The sequence below is a fragment of the Phocoena phocoena genome, chromosome 10, assembly GCF_963924675.1.
Source record: "Phocoena phocoena chromosome 10, mPhoPho1.1, whole genome shotgun sequence".
NCBI classification, from domain to species: domain Eukaryota; kingdom Metazoa; phylum Chordata; class Mammalia; order Artiodactyla; family Phocoenidae; genus Phocoena; species Phocoena phocoena.
This window is the reverse complement of record NC_089228.1, coordinates 80,578,670-80,594,844: the sequence shown is the minus strand read 5'-3', so window position 1 is coordinate 80,594,844 and position 16,175 is coordinate 80,578,670. Positions and strand designations below refer to the sequence as shown.

The following is a 16,175-nucleotide window of genomic DNA, read 5'->3' as shown; positions in this document are numbered from 1 at the left end:
CCCTTTCAAAGAGAGGTAGAGGGAGAAAGAGAAATGGCACAGCTAGAAAATGTCTGAGGGAATTTCCTCCAGTGCTCCCTTTGGGGAAATACTCTTTCTGGGCAGCAACGATTTGTCACGAGAAAGCTCCAAGTTAATTCATGGGCCTTTCTTCAGTTCTGGTACTTACTGTGTTTTGAAGTAAATATGTTTAAAGCTACATCTAAAGAGAAAATCTCTCTTCTTACTATTTTTGTTATCAAATATGGAAGAGGGAGTGATGTTTAAAGGGGAGGGTCTCAGTTGAGCAGTACTGTTGGAGATACACGCAGAAATCTGTTCAAGTCTTTTAAAAGTTAATGGCTCAGCTTGTTCTTTCTTCAGACTTTGGTGTCCATCAACTTCTAAACTTGGACTTTGCCAAGGTGTGTTGAAGACTGATAAATAACTGTAAAACCATTTGAGGAGAAAAAGCCTCCTGGGAAGAAAGAGCCTTTTTTAAAAAAAAAGAAAAAAAAACAAGTTCTTACTGGTCAGCAAGTCCAGAACTGTATGTGAATAAAAAAGGAATGGATGTTACAATTTATGTTTTCAGAGAAAAAAAAATCATCAAATAGGAATGGAGAAACATCCTCAGACTTCATGAAGAAAGAGTCATCATTAACATTGCCTATTTTTTTCTTCCTGACCAAGTTCTTCCCGCTGTTGAGGGTTTTTCCTTTGCCTTTAATGCAGCTAAGCCTTCTCCAGGTGTTTATCACAAAGTTTATGTTTTCAAGAATATAAAATATGAGCTCCTCCTGTTAAATGAACCCTCTCTTTCTGACAGTAGATGAGATCAACTTAGATCCACTTAGGTTTTTCTGCACTTCTAGCAGATCTTTAAGTGACAAGTCCCTTTAACAACCTCTCTTGGAAGGTATACTGCCATAGCAAAAGTTCCCTAACACACAGCGACTAAGTGGCAGTCAGTATTTGAACCCAAGAAGAATAAATCCAGAGCCCAGAATATTAACTTTACTGACAATAAAGGAAGGGCTTAAATAACAAGCGAGAAATAATAAAAGCAGGAGAGAGGTAAATGAATGGTGGGGAAAATATTAATAGGTATAATCAAGTGGACATGTGGATGAGGATATGTGAGGGTAACAACAGAATGGGTACAAATGGTATTGGAAGTATGATATGGAACAGGAAGGACAATGCGTTCAGTTTGGGATATTTTACTTTTGTCATACATATATGTGTGTGTGTGTGTATATGTATATATATCACACAAAATGTGAACCCTGATGTAAACTATGGACTTTAGTTGAAAATAACATACCAGTATCAGTTCATCAGTTGTAACAAATGTACCACACCAATGCAAGTTGTTAATAATAGAAGAAACTAAGGGGTGAGAGGGGAGGGATAAGGGAGTGCTCTAGATTTTCCACTCAATTTTTTTGTAAACCTGAAACAACTCTTAAAAAATAAAGTCTTTTAATTTAAAAAAAAAAGGATGAAGTACTGGTACATGCCACAACATGGATGAACTTTGAAAACATTACACTAAATTAAAAAAATACAGACACAAAGAAATCCATATATAGTATTTTATGATTCCATTTATATGAAATACCCAGTATAGGCAAATTCACAGAAACAAAGTATATTAGGGGCTGGAGGGAGAGAAAAATGGGTGTAACTGCTTAATGGTTATGGAGTTTCCTTTTAGAGTAATCAAAATATTCTGGAGCTGGATACTGATGAAGGTTGCACATATTGTGAAGGTAAAAATACCACAGAATTGGACAGTTTATTTTTTTCTTTAAATAAAATTCTAATGGATATGAAAATTAAATACACTTTGATTACATTCCTTCCTAATTTTGATTGAACTCAGATTTGAGACAACATTTCAGTAATTATATATCTTTCTCATCTTAGTAATAACATCTTTCCCATTTTGCATTCTGCCATTGAGATTTCTCTCTTCAAGAAACTGTAAAATCAGAGTCTAAAAAGGCCTGAAAACTGTTCATGATTTTTGGTTCCCTTTAAGTTAAAACAACAATAAGAATTGGACACTTTAAAATGACTAAAATGATGAATTTGATGTGTATTTTACCACTACTGGAAAAATTTAAAAACTAAATCAAATAAATGTTCAAATACTTGTGAAATAATAATACTACAGTATTACACTACATAGTTTCAAACACAAGTTTATGAGTTTAAAAATAGAGAAAACATATCGTGACCCAAAAGAGAAAACTCCAGAATGCCGCAGATGAAAAATCCTCAAAGGACAGTTAAAACCGTGACGTCTGCCTTCCTAGAAAGCAGCAGCCTGTCATTTGCGGGTATTCCTCATTCTCACTTCAGAAGCTTTTAAGACTTCTTCCAGATCTTTATTTCTTCACATTCTTTCTTGTCCTATGTGTGGCTTCTCTCTTTTAATTCATTGTGACTTTTAAAATATTTTTATTTCCATTGCATTTTATTACTTGTGTTGCATTAATTGCTTATGTTTATTCTATAATTGTTAATTTTAAACTGTGTGCTTTTTTCACTCTAAAACAGAAATTGATATTTTCATAAACATAACACATTTTTCTCTTGGACTAAAATTTCTGAAAATTTTCCTTACTCCACATTCTTAATTAACTTTCTGAAAAAGTCTGGTGCAGGAATTACACAGTTTATGTGATTTTCAAGATTATGTCTTAGTGATCAGATTTTTCTCCTTATATTCAGCTGTATTTTCTTTACCTTATTTTAACCGTATTTTTTGTTTTCTCACCCCCACTTGGATAATTAATTGCCACTTTCCTAGAGAAACCGATCAAATATTTGATCATTCCTTGCACTTCCTCCTCTAGGCTAAATTGCATTTCCCATTGGATTTTCTAAGGGTCTTTTATCACCAGATATCAGATTGTGATCCGTAGGCAGGATATCAGAGAGCTTGGGATATGATAGGTCACAGAAGGGATCAGTCTCCAGGTCAGATTTGGTGCCAGAGTAAAGTTAAAGCCTCTTGATTAGGTAAATGGGTGATCGTGTGAGACCCCTTCAAGCGGTTGGTGAAAGGGGAAAAGAGCTGGGACTGAGAATATAATTCTGGTTTCCAGAATCCAAGGTTATTGTTTTCCTTGGAGGTGTTGCTGGGGCTCTCTTAGGTGCAGGGAAAATGTCAGGAGAACCTACAGTAAGGGACCAAAGAATGAAGGGGGTGCAGAATTTCAGAGAAGAAAATTAGGGGGGTATAGATAAGGCACTTGTTCATGTTATAGAAGGAGAGACATCCAGAAGTGTAGTCCAGAGAGATTCTAACCTGTCCCAGAGACATCTTCAGAAAGCAGAGGCTTAGAGGAGAGGAAATGGCCCAGTACTCATTTCCATAACAACTCACTGCCCGAACCCATTCTCAGTTGACACAAAGATGACTCCTTCACGACACCATCCTTGGCAACACTCAGGACCCATACTGTCCTGTCCCCAACCTCCGCTTCTTGTAACCACCTTCCTGAGATGAGCCCCTCCTGGCCCATCGCAGTGAGGATGCCGTCAGATCACTGTAGGAAGTCTGGTTGCGTGACCGTCTGTGGGCTACACGCTCATTTCCCTCAGAAAGGATCAGTTCTGAGTGAGCTGTATTTGGATCCAATGTCTCATTCACTGCAGAGAAAGAAAATCCATTCTGATAATAATCAATACAGGAATATTTTAAAATATCAATTTCATGATATTAACATCCAAACAGGAAAACAAAAGTTACAATGACTTAAGAAATTTAAAGTGGAAGAACTTTCTAGGGCACACAAAACAGCCTATCAATACATGAGAAGTCCTTCACTGGTAGAGCAGGAATAGCCAATAAGCAAGTCACCATATTTGTAATGATCTTAGTGAAATGTTCATGCCAACAGAATCCCAGTTAAGTCTCAGCTCTCAACTTCAAAGTGAGGATGGCTTTGCCACTTTTTTTCTTCCTTTCCCTTAACTAAATCACTTGGGAATGTGCACTGGGAGATTAAATTATTGTCTTTTAATTCTTTTGCTTCTATTATCACTGTAAACTGAGCTTTTTCAGCACTGATCCTCAATTACATGAATGTAAGCCATCAACTCTCATGTTCCATGAATTATTGACTATCCCCTGAATGTCTCTGTGCTTCAGTGCCTGCTGCAAAGAGAGGTTAGGGAAAGTGTACAGTAAGGCTCCCATCACAAAGTGTGCTCCACGCTGTTTCTGTTTTCCTAACTTACCTTTTCTACAGCTCTTCCTCCAGATCAAGCCTACAGCCCCAACAAGAGGAAGCAATCCCAAAATAAGCAGTATCTTCCATGAAAAAGTCATCCCAGGCTCTAAAATGGAAACCCCAGAATCACATTAAATCATGAAACTGGGAAATTTTCAAGATCGTTCTTTTCATCTGAGAGCTCTTAGACTGGAGAGGAAGGTGAGAATTAGTCCTGTCAAGAAGAAAGTGGGTCTGCTTCTCCTTGCTCTGCAGAGGCTGAGGAGAGGCTGGGGGTTTATGCTAGCTTTCTTGTTTGCTCCTCTCAGAAACACACACACACACACACACACACACACACACACACACATACAGTTCTCCCCCTTCTCTTTTCCAATTATACCACCACAATCACTGGAATAATGAGGGCAGCAAAAGGATAAATTTACTGAGTCCACAGTCATGAAGATGGTGTTAAGGAAAATTAATTTCTAATCCAGAAGAAAACCCATCATGAGGGGGAAAGAATGATGTCATTGTTTTCACATTAGAAGAAAAGAGATTATAGATATAGTGATGATAGAGCCAATTCTTGGAATTCAGTAGATAATAATGTAACCATATAACCTTAGGGCTTTAGTTGGGAATTTCAGGAAGAAACTCTAAAGAGGAGAATCTCTAGGTGTCCTGAAGACCAGCTTTGCAAGAGATAGCAAGAGACTTCATCAGAAAGAAAACATAAAAAACAAAAAATAGAAAAGCAATAAAATGAGTAAGTTTGTGTTGGTCTTCATATTTATTTCCCAAAGCTGAGAGGAGCACATGGAATCACTAACCTGAAGGAGAAAAAGTTGTCATTTTCTCCTCACCAAGAAGGGGGTTGCTGATGGAGCAGGTCACATTCACAACAGAGCTGTTTTTGACCAGTAGAAATGCCTCCACATGGAACAGGCCCTGGCTGCCTTGAGTCAGGTCCTGGGAAACTGATGGTATTGTCTTTCCTTCCATGTCCCTCCATTGCACATGGGGCTGTGGGAACCACCCTTCTGAAGTGCACTTCAGCTTTGTTTCTCCATCTTTCAGTGCCTCCATGGAGATCCGAGGGGAAGAACCCAAACCTGGGAATAGAGATGAAGGAAGGCAATTTAGAGTCTCTGCAAGTGGTTACACAGTCAGTGATTGCACAGAGGGGGAAGGAAGGGTTCAGAGACTTGGAGAAGAAAGCAAAGCTTAGGGGGGAATTATACTCCACTCAGGAACGAGACTAGCTGGAGCCTTTACTTGTCTCCTTTTGTTTGCAAATTTTTATTTTTATGCTTTGTATTCCTAAAATCATTCTGGGACAGATTAAAGGATACAATACATTTCAAATCCAATTTTTTTCCTTCTATACCTGAAACAAAGTAACTTTGACCAGGTAGGTCATGAGTCACATAGCCAGAAAAATAAAAAAGACAGAATATCCTCAAAGAACAAAATCTTATAAATACATGCGTCCAATGGCAGAAAATGATGTTCATTAAAAGTTTTAACATGTGCTCTCATGGATGTTTTCTAAACATATTTATTAATTTGAATACACCATCAATGGGAGAAACAAGTAGATTTTCCTCAATTTAGGCAATGTCCTCAATGGCATTTGCTAACCTTGGAAAATCAATTCTCACCCACAAACATAGGCAGTGGGAAATCATGATGCAGGGATTGATTTTGTCTTTCCTCCTCCGTCCTGCCAATACTGTCAATATTTATGATTTTTGCTTATATGGTGGATCTAGTTTAGCCTTCAAATAATCATGCTTCCTAATAACTACATATTTCCCAGAATTTTAAAAACACACTGAAATAATGAGTCCTGTGTACTTATGGAGTAAGAATCTCACATTTTACTAGGTGTATGGCCACTTTATGGAGATCCTGGGAAGGATACAAATTTACACACAAAGGATCAAATCTGGTCCTTTAGGGTTTGTGGACTTTATGTATTTATTACAGCTCCTGTACATGGGAGAGTTTACTAAAAATTTGATGAGTGAATGGACATTAAGAAAATTTCAGGTGCCAGAGAAATTTTCCATGAACTAGCAAGTTAAAGCTGTGGGAACAAATGTTGATTTCAAAACATCTATCTAGAATCCTTACCTACGATCTTCAGGTCCAAATCAGCTTCCTGGTAGACACCATCTTTTTCAAAAAGGCACTGGTACTTCCCATCATCTGAAGTCCTCGCATTGTTTATCTGCAGGGTCAGCCTCCCCTCATTGATAGCATCACTCACCAATGCAGTCCTCCCTCGATACTCGGCCATCTGCTCTCCAGCCACATGGTCCCCATCCATATAGACATAAACAGCAGGATAACGGTGTGATCGCACCCACCTCACCTCCATACTCTGTGCATCAGTCTTTGGGGACAGGGAACAGGTTAATTGTATGTCTTCTCCCACTCTGACAAGGATGGGCTGGGAAGGTCCAATCACTTTTAAGGAAGCTGTTAAATACAGCAGACAAAAAGCAATGGAAGATCCAAACTGGAGCAAATAGTGTCATCAGTAAGAACATCTTGAGTAGGGTTTAGAACCCAGGGACATGCCAGGGGAGCCCTGAGGTTCAAGGTCATCCCTTGGAGAGGTAGAGGTTTGGTGGAATCAGGATAGAGGTTGTCCCTATTCAAGGCAGAACCATCTCATTAGGTGTGTCTGTCTGAAAATTATCACTAACAGAACCCACACTTGCAGCCCCTACCTATAATCTTATTCAGTTTACAGCCCAATAAGAAAATAATTTTGCAATTAAAATTTTATCATTTTAAATTTGCACAACCTTAAACTACTTCTTAATCTGTGTATGTCTCAGCTTCTTATACCATAAGACAAATATATCACTATCAAAATCATAAGTTTTTACTGGAGTTAATAACCATATAAAGAGTTTGATGACCATGCAGTGTGAGTGGAGACCTAAGATTATAAGACTTGAGGTCATTGGAGCCAATCCCACTCTAGACCTTGATAATGGGAAGGGAACAAAACTGAGTCAGGTGGCTTTTTAGTAATGAAATGTGAAGAAACCTTCCCTAGTTTGTTTTATAATACCTTATAAGTCAGATCCGCCACCGTATTTCAGTTTCCCAAGCTCCCACATATGTGGGGCGCTAAACACACAGCAGTCGATGTTCTCAGGTGATCTTGAGAAATGTTATAAGATCAAGAATTGGGGAGATTGGCAAAATACGAAGCCCAAAGCAAGAATGAATACATAAAAATGAGTCTAATTCCCCCATTATGAAGAATGGAGATTTTCTCTGAGGGCTTTCCTGGCTTTTCCTGGACCCAACTTGCAGTTCTCATCAGGTCCTGGCCATGTTGATTATGCTCTATACTATATTTAGAGTCATCCTTTTCCATCAAATGGTAGAACGTTTTTACCATTCTAATGCTGAAGTGTAATGATCATTTATAAAGAAATACAAGCATAAATTTGTAAACTGTCTGGACGGGGAGTCAATGATCAAAGGCAAAATGTCCTCATTATGTATTTAGCCAAAATATTCTAGGTACTTCTCTAGAGAGGAAACTCGTTGCCAACATAATTTTAATTTTCAGATCATTTCATTCTATTCTTGCTAAAATTTGACTGCCAGTTATATCCAGCATGTTGTTTGCTTTGTTCTTCAATTTTACCTAAAACATATTATCTCTACTTCATATGTATCTGTTTAAATATAAAGACAAAAGTAGGAATCAGAAGAAAAAAAAAGAACTAGTAGTTAGTTTGCTGCTATTTCTCCATCCATGTATCTTATAGTAATAAAGCAGACTGTTTCCTCATCTCTGTTATCCATATGAGGTTTTTTTTTACTCCTGTCCATGACCTGTGGTACAAATCAACTCAACTGAATTACTCTTCCAGAGATTGGTAATTAAGAGCTAAAATTGACTGTTTCCTAACTGTAAAATGATGATAAATCTATTCACCTTTAAATTATTGTAAGAAAAGAAAATAATTCCTGAAAAGCACTTAGCATCGTCCCAGGCATGTTATTACCATTTCAAAAACTTAGTCATTATCTGTATTACCAACAACATTATTTGCCAGAGAAGGGAACTAGGATTTCAGTCTCAGGACTTCTAAGGAAATCTCGGTTCACCAGCAGCCTCTGAGCTCTAATTCACAAGCTCTAAAAACACAAAGGTAGCTGTGAATCTCCTACTCTACTCTCTATTAGGAGCTCACCCTCAAAGCTCCTGAGGGCACAGCCCTCCTCCTGACAGGGAACCCACGGAAGCTTTGTCTTTTCATATTGTTTCAATGTGGGTCCAGAAGGTGTGCACAACTTAGAAACAACAAGACATCAGATTGTATTTTGTGTGCTAGGTGTCCAATGGGCATGTCAATTTGGTTCAGATAACTTAGAGAAATGAGTCTTCACTTAAATTTTTCTTAAGGGACAGAGACATGGGTCAACCTGCCCAAACACTAGCTTGGCTTTCTGATCTGTAACTAACAAGCTCTGCCAGCCAAGGTTTCTGTCCTATCACAAGCAGATGTCACCTGGGTGGGAGGGTATCCGACTTGGAAGGTAAGACTCGCAGATGTGCACTCTCTTCAAACTGTGGAGTTACCTTTGACCATCCCAAGGCCCTTTCCTTTATCTTTATGGTCCAAAGGGGTCCAAAGTGTCACACTAGACTCTGACAGAGATTGGGGTGTGTTCGCCACCCTAATTTTCCTCAAAAACTCCTACATGGGCCGAAAAGTGTGCTTAAACTCACCTAACATGTGCACAGGCACGCACCCACATAAGCATATATTCCTGTAACAGGTGACTTGAGGGAAAGCAGAGTACTGATGGAAGGAGAAAACGAGCAGGTAGGGGGCAGGTTGGTTGTCATGGGCTGGGAGAAGAGGTCACAGAAATGAGGAACAGGAGGAAGATGATAAGGCAACAAAGGAGAAACTGAAAGAGGTTCAAAAATCAGTTGGTTACTGTTTAAACCACTTATCTTAGGTACAATAAAATCATACCTGCAGTCCAACTATTAAGTAAAGAAATAAAAAGGAAAATGATAACCCCAAGCACAGGGTCCCAGGCTGCATCTAAGAAAGTCACAGCTCCCTCCCGACAGTGATGAGGTCAGACTTACTGGGGTGAAGAGCAGGTACAGAAACCGTAGCAGGGCCAGAGGTTGCAGGTGGTGGGTGAGGACCGCCAGTTATCGTGATGGCACTGCTTCCTCACACTAGAAACTCACACTAAGGCCTCCAGAGCTGGGCCAGCTGTCCTTTGTCTTGCCCTACACACTCCCTTTCCTCCCACCCAGAAGGACAGAGCTTAGGTCTGTACCCATTTTAGGCATCCATCTGAGGCTCATTGGGGTCCCATGAACACTGAAAGTGGCAGGTTACGAGGTGCAAAGGTGCCTTCAGGAAGCTGCACTTTGCTGGTCCCTCTACTACTAAATGTGAGACTTGGGAAGGTCATGCCTCAGTTTCTCATCTGGATCACGAGGTGTCACCTTCTCTGTGCACGCTTTGTCCAAGGAGCACCACCCTCCCCTGGAGAGGGCAGAGGCTCGTGTATACTTGTGAGAGCCACCACCTCTACTTACCCAGCTCTGTCTGGAGTTTTTCTGGAAAAAGAATGAAAATAACATATCAAGGAATTTGGTCTAAGGGAAAGGAGAGAAAATATTTCCCAAAAAAAAACCCCAAAGTTCTACATCTTATGGAAACACTTGATTCATAAGAAAAATAAAATGTAAAAAACTAATGATTTTTCCCCATCCACCTCCTGGTGGTCCAGCTGTTTTTCCCTTTCTCTGCACAACAAAAATGCTCTCATTTCTACCACCCCATGATTCTGCTTGTTTCTGCTTATATTTAACATATCGATATTTAACTATTTCATAAAAATAATAATATTCTTTTTATAAATGCATGAAAAGTATAAAAATATATGGACATAGACAATTATCACCCATAATTACAAACTGAGAGATATATAAATATATATGTTTTGCAATTATGTGTATATATGTATTGTTCCTTTTAACATTAACATATAATATTTATTTTAACTTTTTTTCCTGTATCCATTTATATGAATAACTATGTACTTATTTCTTTATATCTAAATGTAGAGGGTGTCCCAAAAGTCTTAGTGAAAGTTTAAGTTATTTAAAGCCAATAATCTTTCCATGATTGGAAATATCTATTTATAGATAGATAGATGATAGATAGATAGATAGATATAATCTTTATCATTTAAGTAGTCCATCAGGGGGATATTTTCAACCATTAAAATTATTTGAAAATACCATTTTTCATCAATGCTATAAGTAACATAAGACACTTAACACTCCACTGCTGTATTGGATTTTTGGCTGTTGTTTTTGTTGCTATTTATAAATGAGGCTATAATAAAGATGCTGCTATGTAAGCAGCTGTCTCCACCTCTGATTATGTTCAGATGATAAGCTCCTAGAAGTAACTGGCACAAATACAGCACAAGAAAACATTTCAGTTGAAAGAATATAGTTGTATTTCCTTTATAATGTAACACATACTTGTGAGTAAAGAAAATTAATAAAGAAAGAAGAAAAGGCAGAATCTGAAAGAAACTGGAATGCCATTAACAATAGCTATATAGTGTATATATTTCCAGCCATAAATGTTTTATAGTTTTTAATGCATATTACAAAATATTAGATATTCTTCTTGATTAAAAAATATTAAGTGCTATGGAACAGTCCCTGCAACCTTTCCTGCTAATCAGAGCATCTTGGTCCTAGAGGCAGAGCACTGACCTGGGATGGAGATGTCTGAGCCCCTCTCCTCAGTGAGTGTGGGGCTGTGGATAAAGCAGGACACAATCTCTGTAGAGACATTCCTGACCACAAGAGTGCTTTCTACATAGAACAAGCCATCTTCATCTTGGATGCTATGCTTAGAAATAGTCAGCAACTTTTCTCCCCTGATGTCTTGCCAAGAAATCTGAGGTTCTGGGAACCAGCCTTTTGCAGTGCACACAAGCTGGAGTCCGCTTTCCACAGATCCATCCATGTGGATGTAAGGGTCAGACCCCAGACCTGTGGTGGAAAGACACAGCCCTGAGTCCCAAAGCCCATGGAGGCACAAATCACAGAGGCTGGGAGTCCAATGACATTGCATAGGGAGAGAGCAGAAGTTCAAGGTTCTGGGGAGCAAAAGATGGCCCAAAGTCCTCTTCCCATTCAAACTGGAGTTCACATACACTTTATTTATACCCCAGTCTGGATTCTTAAATTTTAACACATGAGCAGTATTTTTATTCAGACCCAGACATGAAAATAAGAGAAAGGGACATAATAACAGTTTGCTTGTGTCTCTAGCACGGCAAACTAAGATGTGTTAAAATTTACTCACGAACTCCCTCACGCCACAGACTCTGCCTGTTTCATCTTAATATTATTGTGTCAGGCACTTTGACTTGTTGGATAATATCTTGACTCCAATTAAATAGAATATTTAATATAAAGTGAGACGTCATTTCCAGGGAGAATATTTTTCTCATTTCTTCTGTTGGTGGTTGTGAACTTGGGGTGCAAACAGATAATCTGGGCCATGTAAAATGGGAAGCTTCATGTTGAGTTTCTGTATCTAAATATTCCATTCCATGGGAAAATGTTGTCAAGACATCCCAGTTTTATATAATCCTGAAATTCTTTCTCTATTCAACACAACTCTCAAACCCAAATGAAGAGGATTCTATTTTCCATAGATGGTAGTTCTGTCTCTATCACTTGCTGGGGACAGAGACACACTTTCTTCACCTAGAGGCTTAGAAAATGCATGGTTTCTTTTCAAATGTCCCTGATAGTGAAATGCCTTAGTACGTGCCCTCCCCACTCCACATCTCAGAAGTATGTGGATTATTTCATCCATCTTGAATCAACTTGAACATAATAACATTAATAATCATACATAGGTGTTGAGACAAAATGTGTTAGGGAACAGAAAGAGGTCACATCAGCCAGAGATGTTAACATCTCCAGAGAACTATTTCCCTGATAAGGCAAGCCTGATTTTCTCTTTAGCACATGGAGGAGTTATTCCTGCCAGGGAACCATACGATAGTTTACTTTTCAGATATTTGTTTCTCCACAGAGACATCCTTTCTTCAGTCGTTCCCTTCTTCTGACTCTGTCCTACTTTGCTAACACAAAAACATCATGCAGACCCTTGTCACTCACAATGGGTATGTCCCCAAAACATCTGTGAACCCCCAATTCACTGAACACTAGTATACAGTAATCTCCATAAACGCATCATGTTCTTAATGTCTTAGTCTCATCACTAACTTTCTAACTTGAGGTGGCGTTACACAAAGAAACAATGTGTTCACATCTCAGTGACTGTGTACTTGAGGCTGAGTAGAGAATATGGATGCAGGGCAGTCCGCTAGGGTTGCTCACCCAGCAATTGACTTGCCCTTGTGCACTAGCCTATATGGCACAAATTCTTGCCTCAGCAAAACTGCTAGTGACTACATGTCATCAATGTTAAATAATCCTCAAGAATAGTCAAAACTGTGTAAGTTAAATTTAGGGGAATTTTTTGTGAGTTCACTTTAAAGATTTCAGAACCACTTGCCTCCAAATGAATCAGGATAGAGGACTGGACAGGAGCAATTGCCTTGATGATTCAAAGGGAATTCTTCAATTGGAACCAAGCTTAACACAAATTAATACACTTCTTCTGAGTCCCTATGTCTTTTCTGAGATGCTCACCTGCTACGTTGAGCAGCAAGCTTGTTTCTCCACAATAGTTTCCCTCTTGGAAATGGCACCAGTACTGCCCATGATCAGATGGCCGGATGTTGTGTATCTTCAGAGCCACACTTCCCTCAGTAACGTTGTCCTCTATCCACTCTACCCGGCCTCTGTACTCCTCCATCTGCATCTCCGTCACCTCAGCTCCATCCCCATACAAAAACACAGGTGTGCTGAGCTCTGACCGGTACCACCTCACCTCCATGTGCCTCGTGGTCCTCTTAGGGAGGAGCTGACAGGTTAGTAGGGCATCTTCCCCGACCATGACCAGGGTAGGATGGGCGGAACCAATCACTCTAAAGTCATCTACAAAAGAGTGACAAAGAGAAACCGGGAAATGCCAACCGGAGGATCAATATGATTGTTTTGGGATGTCTACTCTATGAAAATGGAGGCACCTGGAGGAGGGAAAGTTTTATTTGCAATGTTTTAGAGAAACCCAGCATTATGATTTGCATCTTTGGTTGTACAGAGACAATCTTGTGTACCGAAAATAACACGCAGTTCAAAAATTTTAGTGTGATGGGCTTCCTTGGTGGCACAGTGGTTGAGAGTCCACCTGCCGATGCAGGGGACACGGGTTCGTGCCCTGGTCTGGGAAGATCCCACATGCCGTGGAGCAGCTAGGCCCATGAGCCATGACCACTGAGCCTGTGTGTCCGGAGCCTGTGCTCCGCAACGGGAGAGGCCACAACAGTGAGAGGCCCACGTACAGCAAAAAAAAAAAATTTAGTGTGCGTGCTTAATCTATTACTTACCAGCTGTGTGATTCAGGGGCAAATCCATTATTCTCGATGAGATTTTAAGATTTGCAATCTCAATTTATTCATCTTTAAGATTTTAAAACCACCGTCTCTGGGTTGCTTTTATTCTCAAATAAGTTAATGTGTAAATTGATTTTTTTTATTGGGAACTTTATTAGTTAGTGATTTATTTTATATTTTACAGTGATTTATTTTCTAGTTAGTAATTTCACTTTGGTGACTGACATTGTAATCACTTTTCCTAAAATTTAGATAATAGATTTATTCAACAGATTTTTCAGCTTTTCAGAATTGTTTTTGTCTTGTCCTATGTAACAAACTGGATTTGTTTTGCTTTGTTTTGTTTCATTTTGTTTTTGTCTGGACTGGGCAAGAATCTAGTTACTGGGGCTATGTAAAATGCAGTTTTTGCAAGGACATTTTGTGGTGGATTAAGGGTAGTGATTAGTGAAGTAAGTCAGAAAGAGAAAAACAAATATCATATATTAATACATATATGTGGAATCTAGAAAAATGGTACAGATGAACCTATTTGCAGGGAAGGAATAGAGACGCAGATGTAGAGAATGGACATGTGGACACAGGGGGGAAGGATAGGGTGGGACAAACTGGAGATTAGGATTGAAATATATACACTACCATGTATAAAGTAGATAGCTAGTGGGAGCCTGCTGTATAGCACAGTGAGCTCAGCTCCATGCTCTGTGATGACCTAGATGGGTGGGATGGAGGGGAGGTGGGGAGGGGAGGTCCAAGAGGGAGGGGATATATATATACATATAGCTGATTCACTTCGTTATACAGCATAAACTAACACAACATTGTACAGCAACTATACACTGTGTAAAAAAAAAAAAAAGAAAGAAAGAAAAATAAAAGGCAGTGATTAGTATAAAGAGTTCAAGCCTTCCAATAAAATTTTAAGTCATGTTTGACGTCTTCTTTATCTGCAAATTGAAGAGCTGTTTAATAATTCTGTATGTTCCTATGCTTAATAATTTCATATGTCATGTATATTATGTTTTTTCTCATCCTAAAATGCTCCAGGGCCATTTGCACTTTGTGCAGATCCAACCCTCCTAAGAAGGAACTTCATCTCGTTTAGTTGATGCTCAACATCAAGTAGATGGTGCTCAAAAGGTCACTATGGAACATAGATAGACATCTGTTTGCATTGTGTTTATGGAATCCGAGTATAAAGCTAGAACTGAAGTCATACCATTTGGGTGACTTCTTTTACAGGTTAGGAAGTTGCATCCCATATCAGGGAGGGAAGCCTCACCACATCATATAGTTTCTGACAGCCTCAGTCTGGAGCCTGTGTCTTCTGATGTCCTATCCAATGTTTTTTCCCACCTTGCAATCCTGCATTTTCCTTGGGGCTCTGATATTACCCACTGACATTGAATTTTCACAATCCCTTTTCAAGGTACAATATTTTGACCAACAAAATTCAGCTACTGAGATTTCCAACCCCATTTCTTAGAAGTCTCCTTTTAGTTCCTTATTTCCAAGTACTTTTATGCTGTTTAATTTATGGTAGGAAGCAGCCACTTTTTTCTCACCCCGGAAGTGTTGTCCTAAATAGAAGCAGGAGAATGGATGACTTACCATGTTCCAGGTACTGATTCAAGTGTTTTCTATGTACAGCCTGATTTAATCTTAAAGGCTGTGCTAAGCTATGAGATGTAGGTAGGTTGTTATTCTTATCATAAAGATGAGAAAACTAAGGCAGAAGGTATTCAAGTAACTTTCCAAAGGTAACACAGCTGGAGGTGGAGGAGCCCTTTTTATAACACAGGTGCTTTGACCCCTGAATCCCCACTCTTAATATTGTACTAGCCCTTTTGAATTTAGAACTCTGCACCCAGACTGGACCTCTGAGACACTCGAATATGCAGTAAAGGGAAGAAGAGCATCCTACCTGACTGCTTCATGCTGAGCAGTACAAAGAAAAAGGAGGCAACTACACCAGACAGACTGTACCCTGGAAAATCCACCATCTTCCCTGGAACAAACACAAGAGAAAATATGACTGTACCTAAATGAGGCTGTAATACAGCAAGCACTTCCGTGTTTCCAGTGGTTACGTAGACATAAAGAAAAATCAACATCAACACCTTCCACAATCAAATGATGAAATGGGCTTGGTTCCCTTTCTCTGCATTTATCGATCATTTCCAAACTCTTACTTACTGTGTTGTACTTTAACCTATTTGGGGTCCCCGAGGGAAGATTTCTGATTTAAATGAAAATGACTTCTGGGCCAAAGGGACAATAATATTTAGATAATTTTTTTAAATCTCCTTAGATCCATTTATTCTGAGCATGCAGAATTTCAGAGACCTCCTTCCAGTCCCTCCTGCAAAGTCCTTCATCTCTACGGTCTCC

General features: G+C 39.1%; 1 protein-coding gene across 1 annotated transcript; it reads right to left on the bottom strand.

Moving 5' to 3' along the window:
* Window positions 1–2,317: 2,317 nt before the first annotated feature.
* On the bottom strand, window positions 2,318–15,787 carry BTNL2 (butyrophilin like 2). The gene is made up of 9 exons (XM_065885976.1): window positions 15,709–15,787; window positions 12,979–13,326; window positions 11,017–11,298; window positions 9,820–9,840; window positions 6,351–6,698; window positions 5,045–5,326; window positions 4,237–4,335; window positions 3,113–3,139; window positions 2,318–2,379 (listed from the first exon to the last, which is right to left on the bottom strand). The coding sequence occupies exons 1-9, from the start codon at window positions 15,785–15,787 to the stop codon at window positions 2,318–2,320; spliced, it is 1,548 nt and encodes a 515-aa protein (XP_065742048.1).
* Window positions 15,788–16,175: the final 388 nt, after the last annotated feature.

What these genes read in the sequence shown, in the direction of transcription:
- BTNL2 (XM_065885976.1), bottom strand. Translation starts at nt 15,787, where the DNA reads ATGGTGGATTTTCCAGGGTACAGTCTGTCTGGTGTAGTTGCCTCCTTT. An exon ending in GACAACTTTTTCTCCTTCAG is followed by an intron (nt 4,336 to 5,044) that starts GTTAGTGATTCC and finishes TTTCCATTTTAG; the next exon opens with AGCCTGGGATGACTTTTTCA. An exon ending in GCAACACCTCCAAGGAAAAC is followed by an intron (nt 2,380 to 3,112) that starts AATAACCTTGGA and finishes GAATGTGAAGAA; the next exon opens with ATAAAGATCTGGAAGAAGTC.